The sequence below is a fragment of the Nesoenas mayeri genome, assembly GCF_963082525.1.
Source record: "Nesoenas mayeri genome assembly, chromosome: Z".
Lineage (NCBI taxonomy): Eukaryota > Metazoa > Chordata > Aves > Columbiformes > Columbidae > Nesoenas > Nesoenas mayeri.
In genome coordinates this window covers 41,416,956-41,436,840 of record NC_137542.1, presented here as the reverse complement: position 1 = coordinate 41,436,840, position 19,885 = coordinate 41,416,956, and the positions used below count along the sequence as shown (strand labels likewise).

At 34.2% G+C, this 19,885-nt stretch overlaps 1 protein-coding gene across 2 annotated transcripts in view; it reads right to left on the bottom strand.

Moving 5' to 3' along the window:
- The window catches only part of FER (FER tyrosine kinase), a 159,806-nt gene that overhangs the window by 69,869 nt on the left and 70,052 nt on the right, over window positions 1-19,885 (bottom strand). For both annotated transcript variants that reach the window (XM_080363145.1, XM_080363146.1), the window contains exons 11-13: window positions 16,615-16,707; window positions 10,048-10,251; window positions 6,386-6,508 (exon numbers count right to left, since the gene is read on the bottom strand). In XM_080363145.1, coding sequence (XP_080219271.1) covers window positions 6,386-6,508; window positions 10,048-10,251; window positions 16,615-16,707 — 420 coding nt within the window. The remainder of the gene's footprint in view (window positions 1-6,385; window positions 6,509-10,047; window positions 10,252-16,614; window positions 16,708-19,885) is intronic.

Sequence of the window (19,885 nt, the reverse complement as noted above, 5' to 3'; positions counted from 1 at the left end):
TTTTTTGTAAGAACAGCTTACTTCCATCTCCTCCTTCATAAATTTTGGTTCTTTTTCCTAATTCCTACTGTTCCAGTCATGTTTGAAATAATTCCTTTTGCTCATTTGCACGTTTTTATATGAATGCACAGAAACCAGGAAAGCACATGCAGCCAAGGCATAATTACATAATTAAACTAAAGTACCTACTGAAAATCAGCTTAAATTCTGTTATACTTAAAAAACACTGCCAGTTTCCCTGACACATGAATCACAGGCCTTCTGTGTGATCATAATACCACTCAATGGTAAATAAGCAGCAAAAGATTAATTTCATGCTTATGCAATACAGTCATTTTCTATAACTGCACCTTCTATGTGTTATAAATGCTCTTTTCATTGTGGATTTAATTTCTTTAAAGAAAATAAAAAAACCCCATATTTTAACATTTTAAAATGCATATATTAGACTTTAATCATGCTCACAAGAATTACAGCTTTGGGTCAAAAATTGACCATGACCACCAGATGCTTCTTGCCATTCCTAAAAGCCTAATCAGATGTGGGGCTACCACACAGGTAATTCACAGTGGGATCCCGTTGGAAGGTACAAATCTAGCCTCCATAAGATTGTAATAACTGCGTAACTCACTGCTATAGCCTGCTTCTTCATTTCAGCTGAGGTTTCTGCTCCTGAAGAGCTGTCCTAAGGTCAAACAAACACAGAATGGTCTTCCCAAAAGGCAGCATCATTACTGAAGTTGTTTCCCGTTTCAGCACCTTAATTCCTTCCTATGATGAGAATCTCTAATAGAGTGACAGGACTACTTTGTGATAAACTTGAAAGTCTCCTTGCTAAGTCTCTTTGCTTTGCTTCAACTTCTCTCAGCAGGCCTAAGAAGGCTTGCCTTGAAGTGACGCTATTCAGCAACCTTCTTCAATTCCTCCATGTCAGCTCTGCTTAGAAACACATGCCACCTGCACCACAAGCACGTGTTGTCTACAACAGTGAACTTCAGCTTATTTTTGCAAAACAGAGCAAAACCAAACAAAACACCTGAAAAAACATCCAACACTAAGGGGAGTCAAACAGCAAGAAAACAACTTTTGGTCAGCTTTGCACAGTTAATTGTAGGTTAACTAATTGCTAAAGGAGAGAGTATTAGTTCTGCAATACTACTAAGAGGACAAAACATGAAACAAATAGATTGTTCTTCCTTTCTGTCTTTGAAAGCTGAGCTCAAAGACTACTAAATATGAACTACAGCTCAAATTCGTTCAGTGACTGAAAAATGAGGGTCATGTCATATTTTTCAGTGCATTTTTATGAAAAGATTCTCTCTAGCTTTATGTTCTCATTTAAATTTATATTTCTTCATAATTTCTTTCCATGTTTAACTCATTAACATCATTAACATCATCTCAATATTAACATCATCTCAACATTAACTCATTGCTGTCTTGCAAGACAGCACCAGATGTGCATGGAATCCTCATGTCATTTGCAAACTCATTCATCAGCATTAGAACCACTACTATGAAATAAATATACATATATTATTTTTTAACACATTTCATTCATCTCACTCAACATTATTTACAGTTCATCATTTTCTCATGTACAGAAAATGTTTCAGACTGTTTCACAGTCTTCTTTATCTCATCTAAATAGAGCCAGAATTTCTAAATGCAAGTTACTGGCAACGAGTACATAGCCCAACTCGCCTGACGAAGTAGCAGTTATTTTTTTTTCATGAGGTCAAATTTTGAATTTACTACAGAGCAGCCAAAGACTAGGACTACATTAGCACTAGTGAAATAGCTGCAGATCTCCAGAGTGAAACAGTTGGTGATGAGGACCCAAAACATACATTTTGGGGGAAAAGTGTTATTTAAGACTAGATCTCTCCTAGTTCTGAAGACTGAATTCCCTCCCATCAACAACCGTGTATCTTCCTGTGTTGTTTAAGACTAGATCTCTCCTAGTTCTGAAGACTGAATTCCCTCCCATCAACAACCGTGTATCTTCCTGTGTTGTTTAAGACTAGATCTCTCCTAGTTCTGAAGACTGAATTCCCTCCCATCAACAACCGTGTATCTTCCTGTGTTGTTTAAGACTAGATCTCTCCTAGTTCTGAAGACTGAATTCCCTCCCATCAACAACCGTGTATCTTCCTGTGTTGTTTCAGCTGAAAGAAGTACAGTTTGAATTCTTGAAGACTGCTCAATGATGGAAGCATAGCATCGTAAGTGGCACCGTGCAGATTAGCTTCCGATAGAAGCGAAAACATTAATGCATACATATCCAAATAAAAATAATATTCATTATTTCCTTGATGATTCTCTGTTCTTGAAGTCAAACTGAAGCATATCCACAATGTAAAAATATATTTCAGAAAATTTAATAAACTCCACAACATGAGGTCAAAGATGTTAGAAATTTAAAATATATTTTATATGGCTAAAATAGCATTTCTACTAAAGAAGTCCTTGAGTATGCATTGAGGTTCCGCAAGGGCTTTACATACCAGTCATTCCATCAATAATAAATTGAAGAACATAACGTGCATTTTTTCAAAAAGGTTATAAATACATATGAAAGTTTTCCATTAAAGAAATCACTTGCACTTTTTAATGACTTCAGTTTTTCGAATTTGAATTCTATTATTACAGCATCATTAAAATTTCAAGCAGGCAGATTTGGTCTACATGAAATGGGACACAGGACAGGCCTTTTGCGACACTATTAAGAGTGTTCCTTTCAAGGGCAGCGTCACAGAAGGTGAACGCTAATTTTACTAATATGGTAAAGGAGGATGAATCACTGTGGGAACGAAGGAAAGCAAAAACAAACTATGTAGCATATTTTTTTTTCTGCAAAGTTCTCTGCCATATTTAACTTTCACTTTCTAAATAGGTTATTACAGGGACAGCAATTTGCATAAATAGATTAAAGATTGCACGAAACATCAAAGGCTGCTCTGCAGATGTAATATGTACAAAGGAAAAACAGTCTTTGCAGATGTCAAATGAATTTAAGGAAATGATCAAAGATATTCTTATAATAGCACATGATGCATAAAATACTCTCAACACTAGGTGTCACAGTGTATATGTTATTTCTGAAAATAAGTTAAAATGTCCCCACTTTCTCAGATAGAAACCAGAGCTCCATGCAAATTAAAATGGAAATAACACAGCACTCTTTTCCTTAGTTCTTAAATACTTTTTTTTCCAAAAGCTAGTTTTTGTCAGGTGGGAGAACTAAAATCACCACAAAACTGTAGCTCAGACTGAAAGGTATTACAAACCAAAACAATTTAAGTAGTTTTGAACACAGCTGCTCTAAAGCAATTTAAATCACCCAGATAACTCAAATTTCGATAGTGTCTTGTTCAAACTGCTGGTTATAAAGTATTAAGTATATTATACATTGGGTTTAGTTTACACAATGTGTAAGCATCTATCAGACACTCAGTCATATTTCACAAATTCTTGAAAGCCCACATACAATATATGTAATATATATGTTTTGGAAAACTATAAATTTTCCTGTCACCTAAAACTCTTCTTAGCACTAACAGTCAGTATTACCATGGACATCCCTTCCATTACTTCACATCACCCATCAGAATGAAAGTTGAAAAGTTCATCAACCCTAAAGGAAATGCTCTTGAATATTAAGACTGATGCACACCAGCTCGAAGTATCTCATATGACAAAATAAATGAAGCCTGATTAGACTTTCTAGATAGATGTCAATTACTTGCAGCACTCTGGGAAACCTGAACAGTCAAACTACTTTTCTAGTTATAAAACTAGTGTGAACGTAAAGGGAATACTTATATTTCAATGAATTTTGGTTAATATTAAGACTAACTCAGGTCAACAAGTCCAAAAGGAGTGGTCTTGCATAATTTTCCCTTTGAAAATACAAAAGACAAAAAACTGACTTTGTACCCAGTGACAGCAGAAAAGCTAAAAAGTATGTCTTAAAAATTGTCTTCAATCTCTTTGTAAGGAGGTTATGATACATCTGAAGGTAGTGCCAGTGGTATGGATCCAAGTCCTGGAAGGGCCCACCACACAATCATACATGTTTCACGGTTATCATGAAGGTATTTAAACTATTCCCATGTGCATCTACACTTCAAAGGCCATGAGATCAAGTACAGTAATGGAGAAATGATCAGGAAAGTCATTTGGGACCATATTTCTTCCATAGTATAGGTACTACAAAAATTCTTTGACTATACACAGTTACACAAAACTATGCCTAAATTAAAACCTAACTTTATTAAAAAAATGATAGCAATATGAAACAAAAATGTCAGGAATATGGAAACTCCAAGTCTTCAAAGTAAACAGCAGAGAATGAAGAGATGACATACTACACTATAGTTTTATATTTGCTAAAACAGGGCTCCTCTCACAGTATGTATACTACACGAAGGCAGGAAAAAATATCCAGGAAGCAGCATTAAACATTTAAAACAAATAGAGCATTATAAAAGACAAAAATTTGCAAACAGATCTAAAAATATTTCATTTCGAGTTTGACAGCCCTTTATTTTTAGCTTAAACAGTTCATATCAAAATACAATTATTCATACACCAAAATTAAGGTCCTATGCTTTTTCATGTGTTCTACAGTGCATTTAACCAATATTTTACCTTCTAGTAAGTATCAATTTAGTAGTCAGCAAGAAATTAACATAAAATGTGTATTTAAAAAACCTCATTTTAAAAATTTTAAAATTATATTAAACAGGTAAGCATAGCTAAATGTAAAAAATTCATGTCAGTTATGAGGAAGGGAATATGCTTTAAATTTTTAGGGTTATTAGAAGAAAATAACTAGGACCTTGTTGTCAGAAACTAACTCTGAAATAAAAAATTGTTGTGCTTCCTAAAATTTTGTAGAACAAGGTGCTATACACATGACTGAAACTAGTTTATTTAAAAAAAAAAACAGAATTAACAATAAATGCCTTACAGTTAAAATGCAAATATTTAAGTGGAAAAGAGGTGAGTTATCAATGTGTCCTGGTTTTGTTAAGAAAACAATCAGTTCTCTTTTAGTGAATTTTTCCTTTCAGCTAAGTTCTTCTAGGTAACTGTACTTTTCCAAATTTTACCTGCATGTTTTTCAGACACTGTGCTTGAAGCGAGCAATGAAGTTCATGTTTAGATTTACTGCTATGACAGCTAAGAATTCTGATAGCATCCCAAAATTAAGAGGGGAATATTTGCCAGGAGGGGCGGACAGAACAGGTGACTAAAACTGATCAACTGAGTATTCCATCCCATAATCAGCATACCCCCTATATAAGATGGTGATCACGAGGGTCTAGCTCTCTTCGACCATAGCCGGCATCTAAAGAGGACCCTCTCTGCGTGCCTGTGATGTATAGGCCTCAGGCCCTGCAACCCTGAAATCCAGTTCCCAGTTTGCTGTGAAATCCCGCCCAGGACTTCTGGGTGCCGGCCCTGCAGCTGCTGCAGCCGCCAGCTCCCAGCTCCGCTGCCACTGGAGTGACACCAACTGCATATCAAGCATTCAAGATTGGTTTTGTATATTTTGTCTATTTTCTCTATTTATTAGTAACATTAGTGAAGCCTTCAAAAACCCTTTCAACTTGAAGTCTCTCCTCCTTCCTCCTTATCTTCCTTATAATCTTTCCAATCTAAAGGAGAGGGTGGAGAGAGGGTGAAGGAGTAACAGAGAGCATCTGCCATGGTTTATTGACGCTTTGCTTTAAGCCTTGACAGAATGAAATATTAACTAACTAGACATTAACTGGAAAACTACTGGAAGAAGCCAAGGCGACTCTTAAGCTTACTAAACAGTGATAATGTATAATATTTCCATCCCTTTTTATTTCCTTCCTGAAAGACTTTTTGCAGTACGGATTTTTTATTTCCAACTTGCAATGATGCTGGAATGGCTATATTTTTTTTCATGTCTGTACAACTTATTTCTGAGATATAAAATAGCAAGAAAACAGAGTTGTCATAACTCTTCCAAATTCATAAGAATTTTACCACTTCAAGAACACCATTTATTAACAAAATTTCTTCATCACAACTTTATAGGCAATGAACTACTACTTTCAATTACTTGGTAGTGAAAATCAAATGGAAAACCAAGAAGAAAAGTAGGAGGATATTTTGTGAGATGCTGAATGCCATTCTTTCAAGATACTAAAGATTTATTTTAAGGATGGAAGGTTATTTTAAAAGACTCTGTTGCATAGAGCAGAGGTTGAAAAAGGTCAGAAAAACAGAGTCACAAAACGAGCAAGAATGAAAAATCTGAGAAGTTGGCTAGGAACATTTAATAAATAACAATACAACCCCCCAAATTCTTTTCAGTTAAACAGAGTTCTTGGAATGTACACTTTACCTTAACAACGGGATTCAGCAGAACAACACCTGATTTCTTTGTAATAACTTGCTTTGTTGTGTAATGATGTTCTATAAGCTGAGGAATAGTTGGAAATCCAGTTCCTTCAAAACGATACTGATTCTGTATGGAGGTAAAAAGAAATATTTTTTTTCTCTACAAGCAATATCTCGAACAAGAAACCACAAAAATGCATCACCAAGCTTCCCTCACTAGAAACACAACAAAGATACATTCACCTTTACAGAATTAGATTTCTTTCCTGATCTATTTAATAGCATTGCTACTGAATTAAATGGAATGATAGTTAGCAATATGATAAATTAATAAATGCATAATTATGGTATCATTCATTTAAGGCAACATGATAAAATAATTTATTTATTTAAACTCTTAATTTAAAGACATAGGACAGAGTGAAACAAATATATTCTAAACCAGAAAAAAACAACACTAACTTCCTAATTCCTTAAAGTTCTAACAATTACAGAAAATAAACCAAAAAATAAACATCTGTCAATACAATAAACAGGAGATAAGTAACACTATCTTACTCAGATATTAGCACACTTACGACATTTGATAAAATTAATAAAACCCTGGCACAGAGTATGATTAGTCTTTAATAAGGAGTACATACTAGAAGAGTTTACAGCAGCTAAACCGAAGATAGGTCATGCATGTAATTCATAGAGGAGTTGGGCAAAAGAAAATTACTCCCCTCCTTCTTCATGAAATTATTTTTTTCATATGCCCAATTGAACACAATGTAGATAACTGAATCTGTTAAGATTTTCTTAGAAGCACAAAGCATTTTCTTAGTAAAGACTGATATGACATATCATTCTTTCAGGAGTTAAGGGGCAAAAAATGTATTTCCATTGCTTATCTTTGCCCATACATGTGATGGGGAAAAAAATAGTAAGGAAGTGTTTATTTCATCCTCCGGAATGTCTTAAATTATACAGTGCAGCTGACTGGGAAACAGGATAAAGTCTTGATCCTATTCAAGACTCAACACCTACCTCTGCCCAAAAGAGAGGAACTGCCATAAGCCAGCCTGACAAAGGCAACAATAAATATATACTACAACTGAAAAACTCAAAGCACTGACCATGATTCAACTTCATTTACACAACCAGGCAACGAAAACCTCTACCACTGGCAGGCAGACTTTTTTCTTTCTAGCCCTCAGGGTTAAATTCCTTGCACAATACATTATAAGTTTATCTTCCTTAGAGGTTAAAGCACTAACTTCCTGAAATATGTTATTGCTGTTAGTAGGGACAGCTTGGTCATGTCAATCATTTTTAACATTCCTGGTTCTCCATCATAAAAATGTTTTCATAATCTGAATACTTTTTGTTGTTTATTTTGCTGATGAACTTCATTCACTTATTAAATAGTGACTCAGTTTTCACTGACCAGTAACACTAGCTCCCATTCCTTTCAAATAAGGTCCCTCATATTTCTGTACTGATGACCCAAAAAACCTGATGTCCTAAGAGTCTCTCTAGCACAATGACCAATATTGTCTAGCATTTCCTCATCCCAGAATCAGCTGCGTGCCCATATGCTACCATCTATATAAGACTTTCAGGGCACATAGTTTTGTTTGATTCTGTGTATTTACTTGGGATCCTGACCATTAAAATCACTAACAAAAAACAATTTGAAAATAGCGCAGTGTCAAAAAAGCAGTGGTGAAAAACAACAGTAGCCTTGAATGACTGCAATGAATTTTGATGCTTAAAGCTGAACAATGAACTGTTTTATCACACAAATAGTTTTACTAAGATTAGCCTTTAAAATAATAGTAAAACCAGAGAGAGAACACTTAAGCAATTAAAGGACCACTGTTAAAACCGGTGTATGTCCCACTCTGGCACTCAGTATTTGATTTAGAAGAAAAATTTTATATGGACACATATTTTGTCTCCATATGGGGAGCTGCGAGGGATCCAAGAGTGTGATTCGACCAGTCACAGAGACCTGACACGACATTGTTCAGTCTAATGTAAACAAACAAATTGCACTAAACCCTCCTCAAACTTCCCTACCAAAACGATGAATACAATCCCTTTTGTTTTATGACCATACCAGTCTAACAGTCTACTAACTCATTCCTAAGAGTTTAATAAGCTTTTCCTTTTTTTACAATTAATGCTTTTCCCACAATAAATGCAGAAAACTCACAAACAGACAGATCTAGTGACCTAAAATAAATAACTTTTTTATTTTTTATTTTTTGGGAGGGTGTATGTGTATAAAAACCAATACAAAAAGAGTCAGTTTGTAGGCAAGGGTGGCCTCAAAGTAATACTTACTGAAAAAAAAACCCACAAAAAACAAACACCAAAATCACAAACTTTTTTTACTGATCTGAAAGTCCAGTTACATTTTTGGAAGATTTACTTGCCACATACAAAGATTTACAGAAAATTATTTCAGTCACACCAATGTTCATTTATTTCTGCTGTGTTGGGATCAGGGAGCTCCAAGCATCTCATAAGACTGTGTCTAGTTACAGGTAATTTTATTGCTCCTATTTTCTTATTCAGCACTCTGACATATCAAAGTACTTTAAGGTCATAAAATCAAAATAAAATAAACACTGACTTTGTGTAAAGGTTCACTTCTACAAGGAAAAATTTAAGGAAAAGTTTAAGTGAAAATTAATGAAAACTCCAGCTGGACAAGTGACCATAATCACTGATCCTACAGAAGCCTTCCAGTTTCTTTGAAGTTTGAAAAATATCATAACCTCTCACTAAAAAAGAAATAAATCCAGTACACAATATTGACCTCTCCCAGGCATGGTATGTTAGGTGAAGATTTAGATGAGGAATTCCCTCAGTGTAAATATCATTATGCATCTAAATTCAAGAATTTTTCTGTAAAAGGGAGATTTTATTAAAACAGACTGAGCTATGTTTCGGCAGCATTACTTAATCAAAACTGAAAATTATTTCCTGCTATGTCATATTTCAAAAAGAACTTCTAGTAATCTTATGAGAACATTAAAAAAAAAAAAAAAGTAATCCACTAAGAGGAATAAAAAGACATAAATTGGATAAAGGCATATTAAAAAAATGCATAGTGTTAAAAATGACCAATTTTTCCTAAGTGAGAGCTGCAACGGGAGCAATTCTGGTCCTTAGAAGCAAATAAGTTGTGCAACACTCACAAGCATTCCTATTATACTGAACAAAACAATAGCCAACTGTATAGAAACTAACACAAATTCTTTTCTTCTCCACAAATGTTTCCATTTTTCAGGAGGATTCAATGCAATCTTTAAAGTCTGAATTCAAAGTTGCCTAATGAGCACCAAGTATGAAAATGGATTTCAAAATAAATCAATGTATATGCCTAAACTATTAGTAACAAGTTCTGGATTTCAAAACATTTACAGAAATATCTTGGCTTTTCAATATAAGATAAAAGATGTTAAATAACCTCATTATTTACATTTTTCTTTTGTTTTCCAAAATGACCTTTTCCCCTGATTTCTTCACTGACGGAAATATTTCCAATAGCTTTCACATTTTCACATAAAGGCTAAAGCCATTTGCCATAATAAATTATGTAGATCCTACATTGTCTAGCTAAAATTATAAACTTCCTAACATTGAATATTCAGTACTATATCAGAGACGTACATCAGCATATTGTATGATAAAGTGTCTCCGTTGTCCATCTGAAAACACAGAAAGGACATATTCACCAGGTTTCCCGTGGCTCTCTCGCACCAAGAAGTCTCCTTGCTGTTTTAACAGCTCCTGGGCTTCTATTCTTGGAATGGCACCATGATACCAGTCTTGCTCAGCCAATGGTTTCTCAGTGGTTGATATTACATCAAAGAACTTTGGAAAAATATTGAAAAAAAAGGTTACTATAACAGATCATTTTTAGAGTTCACTTGTACGAGAAAAGCATGATAAAACAACAATAATTTCTGTATCTAAATTATTTATTTCGATTAACAAATAAAATTTACACAAAAGGCATCATGATCATGTTCTTTCCTATTACCTAAATAACTAATACATAAAAACCAGAAGTTTATGTAAACATCCATAAAACCATCTAATATTTTTCACTTGGCCTGCTATTTTTCCTAATCCATACTGACCAACTCTTTCTCACACATTCTGACATGCTATTAATAACAATTCAAAATGAAACATTTCTTTATCTAGAAACTTCTCAGACACAAAATTATAGGAAATTGATTTATAAAAAGCATTTGCATTGGATAAACTGTTTTCACAGAATTTACCAATTGCATCCCAAAACAATTAATAGCTCTATGAGATATTTTTCCTAGGGTTTACACTGTAGCACAGAATATACACCTGGGTATATTGTGCTTATGAACTTGAGTATAGAGTTTTCAAAGGCAAAGATATTGCAAGAAATTATTTTTACTGGCTATAAATAGAAGGTAACGAAATTCAAATTACAATTTCACATATTAATTTTAACAAGCTTACATTAAGAAAAAAAGGAGGAAAACTTTATATTTTGTTCAATGACCACTTCATATTTATTTGTTACGGCTAGACAGACAAGACCTTACTTAAGCTGTATGTCATTTTAAATCATTAGTGCCAGAGCTTATAGTAATCCTCACTGCCACAGTGGTAAAGCTCTGAACAAAATAACACAGTGCATACCATCTCATGAGTTGAAGAGATACCTGAATGTGTCCCAGGCAAGCCTGCTGAAATGCATTTCAGATAACAGCACAAAGACCCACACCACAGCTAAGTACAACTGAACAGATACAAAGCGTACAACTCTGCATTTAACCTCCCCTACTGCTTTGCTGTGATGAAAAAAAGGTTTGCTTCGTATCATGAAGGATGATATGATATTTCCCCTATGGGGATGGGGAAAGGGAAACACTCCATCAGTGCATGTAAGGGAAAAATTTGACATGGTGCAGCTAAGAGCACAGTGGAGGCTATCTGCACATTTAAAGTTTTCCTGGGGAGACATTTAGGTTAAGGTGACTTACCTAGCCATAAAACACTAGGAATAATCTCAGACTCTCAGTGTGGGAATGAGCAGATGCAAGAAAGGGAATCTATTCAGATTTTCTTGTTTCAAACTGTCTGTAATTCTTTAGCACTTTCATAGTAAAGTTTCTGGTATAAAAATGCCTTTGTCCATCAGTTCCTGCCTGCCTTGCTAAGTTATACATCAAAAGAAGGTCTAGCTTAGTCCCAGATCGTGATGGAGAACTGGAGAACATATTTAAGAGCCTAACAGAATCCCATATTCTCAAATATCAATACTGGGGTATAGAGCCCTGAGACCCTATCAGGGATAATTTCAGACATGAGATTTGATGCCAGCACTCTAACCAACAGACTCATCACTACAAAGAGCAAGTATGCTCTGTTACAGATTCTGCTCTATTAGAGATTGTGATCTAGGAAACGCTATGTAATAAATAAGAACAGCCTAAACAGAAAGTACACAGCCAAGAGCTTTTAGGAGTAAAAGTTGTACTCCACAGTACTATGTTTATCAGTAGAGTAACATACAAAAAGCCTAAGACACTGTTTGGTCAAGAAGGCAGTCATATAGTTCAGTTTCATCAATTTAAATACATCTCAGATAAGAGCTGTCTACCAATGTTAAATGAAAAGAAGCCATTCTATTTCAGGAATTCCTAAAAGAAAAAAATAAGCTTTGAAAATGTTAGACAACATTATGTACTCGAACATTTATTGTTCAAAGATGCCGAGTTTGACTCGCAAGAAAACCCAGGCATCTGATATGCTATCAAGAAATGTTAACAGGTTCAGAGTGGGAAAGCCTTTGCTGCAGAAACACATTTCTACTCCAGAGGAAATGTTCCTAAGGAAAAAGGACAGTTCAGGGTCAATAAATTAGTTCATAGTCTTCACAAATGAAGCTTTAAAAAACATAAAATATCCGACATGTAACCCATTTTATAGCATACTAAAGAGGAAGCCACCAGAAAATAACAGCTGTTTATGTCTGAACTTGGTCAAGTCTGAGTCACTGTTCAGACCATCATGATCACACCCAGAATAAAACATCTTAAAAGCCTTTTTCACAGAGAAAGAGCTTATGGAATAGAACCAGAACACTTTAGACATTGCTAACTACAGCATTGATTATGACAATAACGTCAATCATCCCTCTTCCTTTAAATTTGTTTAAACAAATATTTATTACTTCAGAATGAAACAATGAAAATTGCACAAGGTATTCTCTGCTGATTGTCTCGTATCTTACATCACCTTTACTTTTTGTCTTATACTACGGAGTAATCATAATCTAGGTGGTTCCTCTGATGAAACAATCGATAATTATTCATGTTTGTGGTGTTATTAAAATTGCACTATTTTTATGAACAAGACTTCCGCCTCCAACATATTTTCTGTATGATACAATATTCACTCTGACTGGCTATGGAAGAAAACATAGCTGAAAGCCCTGAAATAACACTACAAATGTAAGATACATAATAATTTTAATATTGATTTCAACTCAGTTTACACCACTTAGTACTAATGTTTCTATTGGATTTCATAGTTAGAATTATATGGTTTAAATATAAGAAAGGTTAGTCTTTAAGGAAGACAGAAAGTAAAGCTACCCACACAAAATTAATCTCCCATCTCTTTATTTTAAACTTTACTGAGTTCAAATATCACTAAGCAACTAAATACAACTAATTAGACACCTGAAAGAACAAGTTTGCCTTCTAGGCCTTGATGTTTTACAGTTTTTTGCTCATTTATATGTACACACAGAAGCACTTAGTGATTCGACAGCTTAAACAAAGAAATATTTTTCTAAGATTTTTGTTTTAATTTCACTGGAAGCTAAAAATAAACAATTAAGCCAAGGGGTGTGTGCCCTTATATACTTCGTCACATTTTTCCTTCTGAGAGGAGGGAATTGCCCTCATATACTTCGCCACATTCCTCGTCAACCTAGTACTGTCCTCTTTACTTATTCTGAGGCCCCTTCTCTCTTCCTATTTAACAACCCATTGAAACAGCAGTTTTTTTCCAACAGTAAAATGAAGCAGTCCCCAGCTGCTGCCCTTCTTCTAGAGAAAAGTTGAGCAAAAAGCAGAGTACAATTTCTAACTCCAAATAATGACATATTTTTTCTATTTACAGTCAATTAAAAGATCATAACAATGAGAATGGTATTTTATTAAACTAACAGCTTACTCAGTATTGTATTTCCACACATATATTCCGAGCTCAAACTTTGTGCACTTCCTTAATTTCCATCTTTAAGCAAACTAAATATTTTGTCAAGATATGTTTTCTCTAGCAGTGTAAAAAAGGGGCACAGACACAGATAAGGAAGTAAAGCAACATGCTTAGGTTGATAATTTGAGACAATTCCCTGTGAAACATCCTGTCTTTAGCCTCAGAGTACATGACTCCTTCCCATACGTTAATAAACTATCTGAAACCAACAATAATACCACCTATTATCCTACAAACAATAAAAATCATCCTATAAACAAAAACAGATGTCTGTGCCAAGCTCAAATGCCACAGTGCCAAAAGAATAAGCAGAACTGCAGAAGGTGGCGTTCATGAGCCAATTCATTCCATTCATTCCTAACACTGCATTACAGGTACATGAAAGTTACCCTTTTACTTGTGTTTCCTCTCCTCATTCGATTAAACTTATGTATCTTGCTAGAATAGAAAACTGGCTTGTATTTTGTCCAAGAGAAGCCACTTGAATCTTCAACCTTGCTGTTTTCTCTTCAAATTATACTTTTTCCCGGTCTTACCCTCTACCTTCTTACTCTGAGAACATGTAAATAATTAAAGTACCGACACAAAAGTAACAGTTAAACTTCTGGCTGCTTTTGGAAGTGTATGGTTTCTCCACGACTTTCTTCAGATGAAAATTTGTTTTATCTAATTAGACACAAAAATCAGCTTCTCCCACCAATTAAATACGGGATGGTGTTTTCAGAATAGTATTACATTTAAAGCAAGATATGGCTCCACTTTTAAAGTTTCAATATACTTAAAACATATAACATGAAAACAGGTAATTAACATAATATTTTTAGTCTGCTCTCTCAGAGAATCAGTATTTGCACTTTTACTACTCTGTTTCGAGATCCTTTCTTGTATTGGTCTATTTAAAACAATAACAAATTCTTTAATGTATGTTATTATTAATTTATAATACACTTATAATAACTTCAAATACTCTGGTGGTAACAAATTTTAAGTACCAGTTTATACATACAGCAATAAGCATGGTTATCAGGAAAAAGCCAAGCAGTTGACTACATTAAGACCTAGGTATTAATTTGTAAAGCAAATTTTAGCTGTATAGGCATGGTTAAGTTTTCCAACATACAAAAAATTGCTAAATCATAACACAAAGCAAATATGAAAATTGATCGGTTTATAGAATCTGACTTTGAAGCTCATTTAAGTAATAGGTAATAAGACTACACCTGTTATTCAGATTTTACTTTCTGCCTCAATTGACCCAATTCCAATATTACTTCTCCCAAACATATTCCAGGGCTTCAGCAATCCCACCTACCATATATCTGCATGCAGGTTTACACCGTCATCCATGGATATAGATTGGAATGAAAATCAAAATAAGGCACACAGGCTATTTTAAATGACACTTTAATCAGAGCCAATGCAAATTTTAACATTGGCTTCCCCTGATTTAATCTTAAATGTTCCGTCTGGATCTTCTTTTGAAGTTTTTTCTCTGAGGCAGTTTTAGGTAGTATATTTTTCTTTTTAAAAAAATTTATAACAAGTTGTATAATACACACAAATAGAGAAAGTTGAAGGCTATGCCTCACTTGCACAAAGAACAGCAGTCAGATCAATATATTTTTTAATATGCTTTTATCACGAAAAGTTGCACTTTTACATCAATTAGAAGTTTTGTAAACGAAAAGCCATGATAATGTAAAGACTGTTTACCTTGTTTACCTCCTAAGATACTTCAATATTTTAGCAGGATATTTCCTATTACATTTCAAATATGCCATGCAACTTTCACATTTTTCATAAGAACAGCCTTCCTATTCTAATTTTATCTCATTATCATATATATTATTCAATTTCTTCTTCACTATACAATTTTCCTATGTATATATACATATATGTACGTGTATATGTGCAATTGTAATCTCTTTCACACATTCTGAATATTGTATAGCTTAATAAAGTCTACCAGGTCTTTTACTGGGTCCTTGGAAGCAAACCTGTAGCATAAAATAGAAGGCCCATTAATTCTGAAGTTTCCTCAAAAATGCTATTTTGACCTAATGTTTCACGTGACAAGATCACAATTAAAACACAGTTTAAAAATGTTCTTTTTTAATTCTGTCCAACTTTTGGGGGGCTATTTTTCTTGTTTGTTTTTTGGTTGGGGTTTTCTTGTTGTGGTTTGTTTTTGTTTTTGGTTGGTTGTTTTTTATGTTTTTGTTGTTGTTGTTGCTGGGAGGGTTGGGGTGATCACAACTTCCACTTCAGGAAAACACAGGAGGAAGGTTTCCAAGTAAAATCTGGCACCTAAGAAGGTAGTAGCTTTCTAACTAGTATTCCAAGCTTTTGAAAACAAACAGAGATAATACAAAGGCAAAAGAAACAAGAATGTTTCTTCATTTATTAGGGAACCTGAACAAAAGCCAAATAGAAGTAAGAGATACCTAACGACCATTTTTAATGGGGATCAAAGCAAGAGGTATAATGTCTAATTACTTAAGTAGTACCAGTAATTGAGGAAGCAGTAGTAGTAGCAGTAATAATATGCATATATACTGATGCCTTTATAACAAGTATGTGGAATATGATTATTGCAACAACGGGTTAAGATATGAATGACCATCTCCTACTACAGAATATGATAACGCAGTTCATTTCCAGTAAATCAGACTCACTGGGGAGAATACTCTCAAAGTATAGCACCTGTTTGGCAGATGCAAAGAACATACAAATTACCTTTTTTGGCCTAAGTGCAACAAGTTGTTCTGACATACTATTATGCCATGATATTATCAGGTCTGCTGATCAATCAGAACAGTGTTTTTATACAATTATTTTAATATAATTTTTGTCCATGTGGATGGAAATGTATGATGCTTCATAAAAAAAAAAAAAATCCTACTTATACTGTAAAAGTAATAGAATGTAGTATAACACTACATTATTGATACTACTTACTGACGATGAGCCCAACACGGATTTTGGAGACCTTATAATTCCAGCTATGGAATGACGTATGGTGTCAAATCTTGAGACTTTGTCCTTCTTGTCCTAGGAGAAAAAGCAGTACCTCTAATGAACACAAACAAATCAGTATGATAATTGAAGTACTGGAGAACATGACATATAGTCTCCTGGATTTTATTTAAATAAAAGACAGGGCTTGAGCCTGCAGTGATACAAACCAGAAAGTGTCTACATCAGTAGGATTAAGATAACTCTTATTAATTTAACCACTGACAAATTCTGTCATTCTTTATATTTTGCTGCTTTAAGTAGCACTATTGCTAACTATAAAGAGAAATGAAATTCTTTCGTACCCTAAAAACAAAGGACATAATTCTCAGTTCTCCTGAAATTTGAAACCATATAATAAAAAAGCTCACATGGTAAAACTCAAAAATATATACACACATTACCATTATTTAATATATGCTTGCCTTGTTTGTTTTATTTTGGTTTTTTGTTTTCCTTTTATTAAACATATTTTTCCCTAGCAACACACTACTTGTAAATATTAGTACCAATCAGTGTAAATTTTATGATCCATTTATTTTCTGGAACTACCATAAACCTTAGGTGCAGCCACTGTCTGGATTTTAAGTTCAGTAAGAAGAGGGCTCTAACTGGAACACTGAAACAGCCTTTAAGCATCTCTAGCTCAGGATAAGACAACATAAATTCCAAGGTGGTCATAACCTGATTTAGTGCAAAGACTGTATATTTCTCAATCTCTGACTTGCCATCAACTCTCAAAATTAACATCACAGAATATTTCAAAAAATACCACTTCAGTTTATTCCCAGAATTCCAAATAAGCAACAAAATCTATTCATTCTGTCTACTGAATATACCAGCGTTTGAAAATTACTCCCAAATAGTATTTAGTTTGCAGGATATAAGTTAAACTTTGTCTTAGTAAAATAAATTTCTTTATTTTGGTAGCAAAACTCTGCAATGTGCCTTAATTCGTGTGCTGTGAAAAAAGAGTGCAAAAACCAGTCAACTCGTCAAAACACTAATAAGGAGTTTATTACTCACCAAAATACTCATTAACTATGTGTCCACTTACCCATCGAAAACATTTTTATCCGTCTTATTGGACTCAAGTGATACTGCATGCCAACTACTTTTTTAAAAATAAAAAACTTTGTGCTGAGTCCAGACTTTTATTTTTATAATATTGATTAATTAAACAGGATACACATACATACACACACAAATCTCATTAATAATAGAGGGACACAGAGTCTAATTCTGCTTGCATGCTGAGTGTGGAATGATCCATTCATTTCACACATCTCTTCAGAAGTAAGCCATGAGACGTAACTGCAATAAACTGTATATTTCTTACATGGACAGGAAAAACTGCCCCTAAACAAATTTGCGTTTTGTCTTTCTATTTCACACTAATAGCATGCTTATCTAATGACAACACCAAACTACAAGCAAGGTTCTACATTTACCAGTTTCTCCTTAGTGAATAATATTTTTAACAAGAGGGGTTTTTTTGACTGAAAGTACCAGAAAGACTCATGGACTGGGACCTACCAGTGTACTTTGATAAGCACAACCAAGTGATATACAGAGGCTAATAGTTTCATTAAATAGAGTGAGAATTAAAATGCAGATATAAGGGATAAACTTTGGCTTTGTTCAGAAAGCACATGCTCTGTTCAAACTGCAATATATTTATAAACACTGTTCAGTGTTTTCATAGCACTTTCCCTCTGACATACTGAAACTACTCTGTATCTTACAGCAATGAAGACTCATAATCTGCACAGGAGGCATTATCAAATACAGGACAAATACAACTGTAGCCCATGCTGAATTTATTTATTCCATTTGAGAATTTACAGGGCAACCCGAATAAAACTGAAGAGCAGCAACAGCGGTCTTTCAGTGTTTTGTGGTTTTTTTGCCATTACGCTCCTGAAGACCACCTTAAATGAAGCCATTACATCCTGCAGGAAACCAGTTTACACTGAGATCACTGTATTCACCAGTGTGAATATATATATATATATTTTTCGCAACTAGTATAAGAATACAAACCAGAACAGCCCATATACTTTTTTTTTTCTTTTACAAATGTATGTGTACAGTCTGATTAGTTAAGTCAGGGTGTTACCTTAAGTCTGCTTTCCAAAATAAAAGGAAATACATATCAGTGCCATAAAATACACATCAGTGACGTCCACCCTCACCACGTGAAATTTTTAATCTCTCAGCCAAGGCCCTCACAACTTAGAAGAATATTTAGTATGTGAAAGGATTATCTCAGGATATTACTTTATTTATAATTTCTGAAGGAAGCTAACGGAGAGCTGTGTGTCCTCAGGACACTATATTTCCACAAAATACCAATTCCAACAAACATCAGACATCTGATCAATCAGCATAACCATGCTGGCTATGTAGTCACCATATACGCTTCAGACAAATTGTAAGACATGTTACTATTTGACTAACAAACTCGAGAAGGACACTGGGAAACAATTAGTTCTGCATCAGGGTTGTTGTAGAGGGCATTATGGAGTAGCATATTGCTAGCATATATGGTGCAGCTACTAAAACGTATTAGCTGATTCAGTTTCATTTTGGTTTAAATGAATTACTTTCAGAGATATTAGCAAAATGGTAGCATGATTTGTCACTTCCTTTATTTTATATTAGACCAATTTCATTACAAAGAAAACGAATCTGTGGACTATAATATTTTATGCAGTTATGAATTACTGCAGAATAAACTGTAGTTAACCATTAAGAAGCTAAATATGTATGAAAATATACACTGTTATTACAGAATATTTTTCAATCTATTTCTTTTACTGTTTTCAAATGCACCTGTGGCACAACAGCACATCATACAATGTGCAAAATGAAAAATGCATTGACTGATATTTCTCTTTTAGGACCAGCTACATTTCTAATCACTCTCCAGAATTAATAGAAATAAAGCTCCAATAGAGTTGGGACTGGTGCTTAGAATAGGTCATGAATTTTCTATTTATTGGACAGGAACACAGCAAAACTGCTGAATATCCAACTGCTTACCCTGGAATGGTGCAAGATTGATGAACACAAACTGTTTTATGGGTGGGACTTCTTGTCATTATCCTTTTTGGTAAATAATGCAAAGCACTACTGCTTTTCACACAGTATCACAGTATCACAGTATGTTTGGGATTGGAAGGGACCTCAGAAGATCATCTAGTCCAATCCC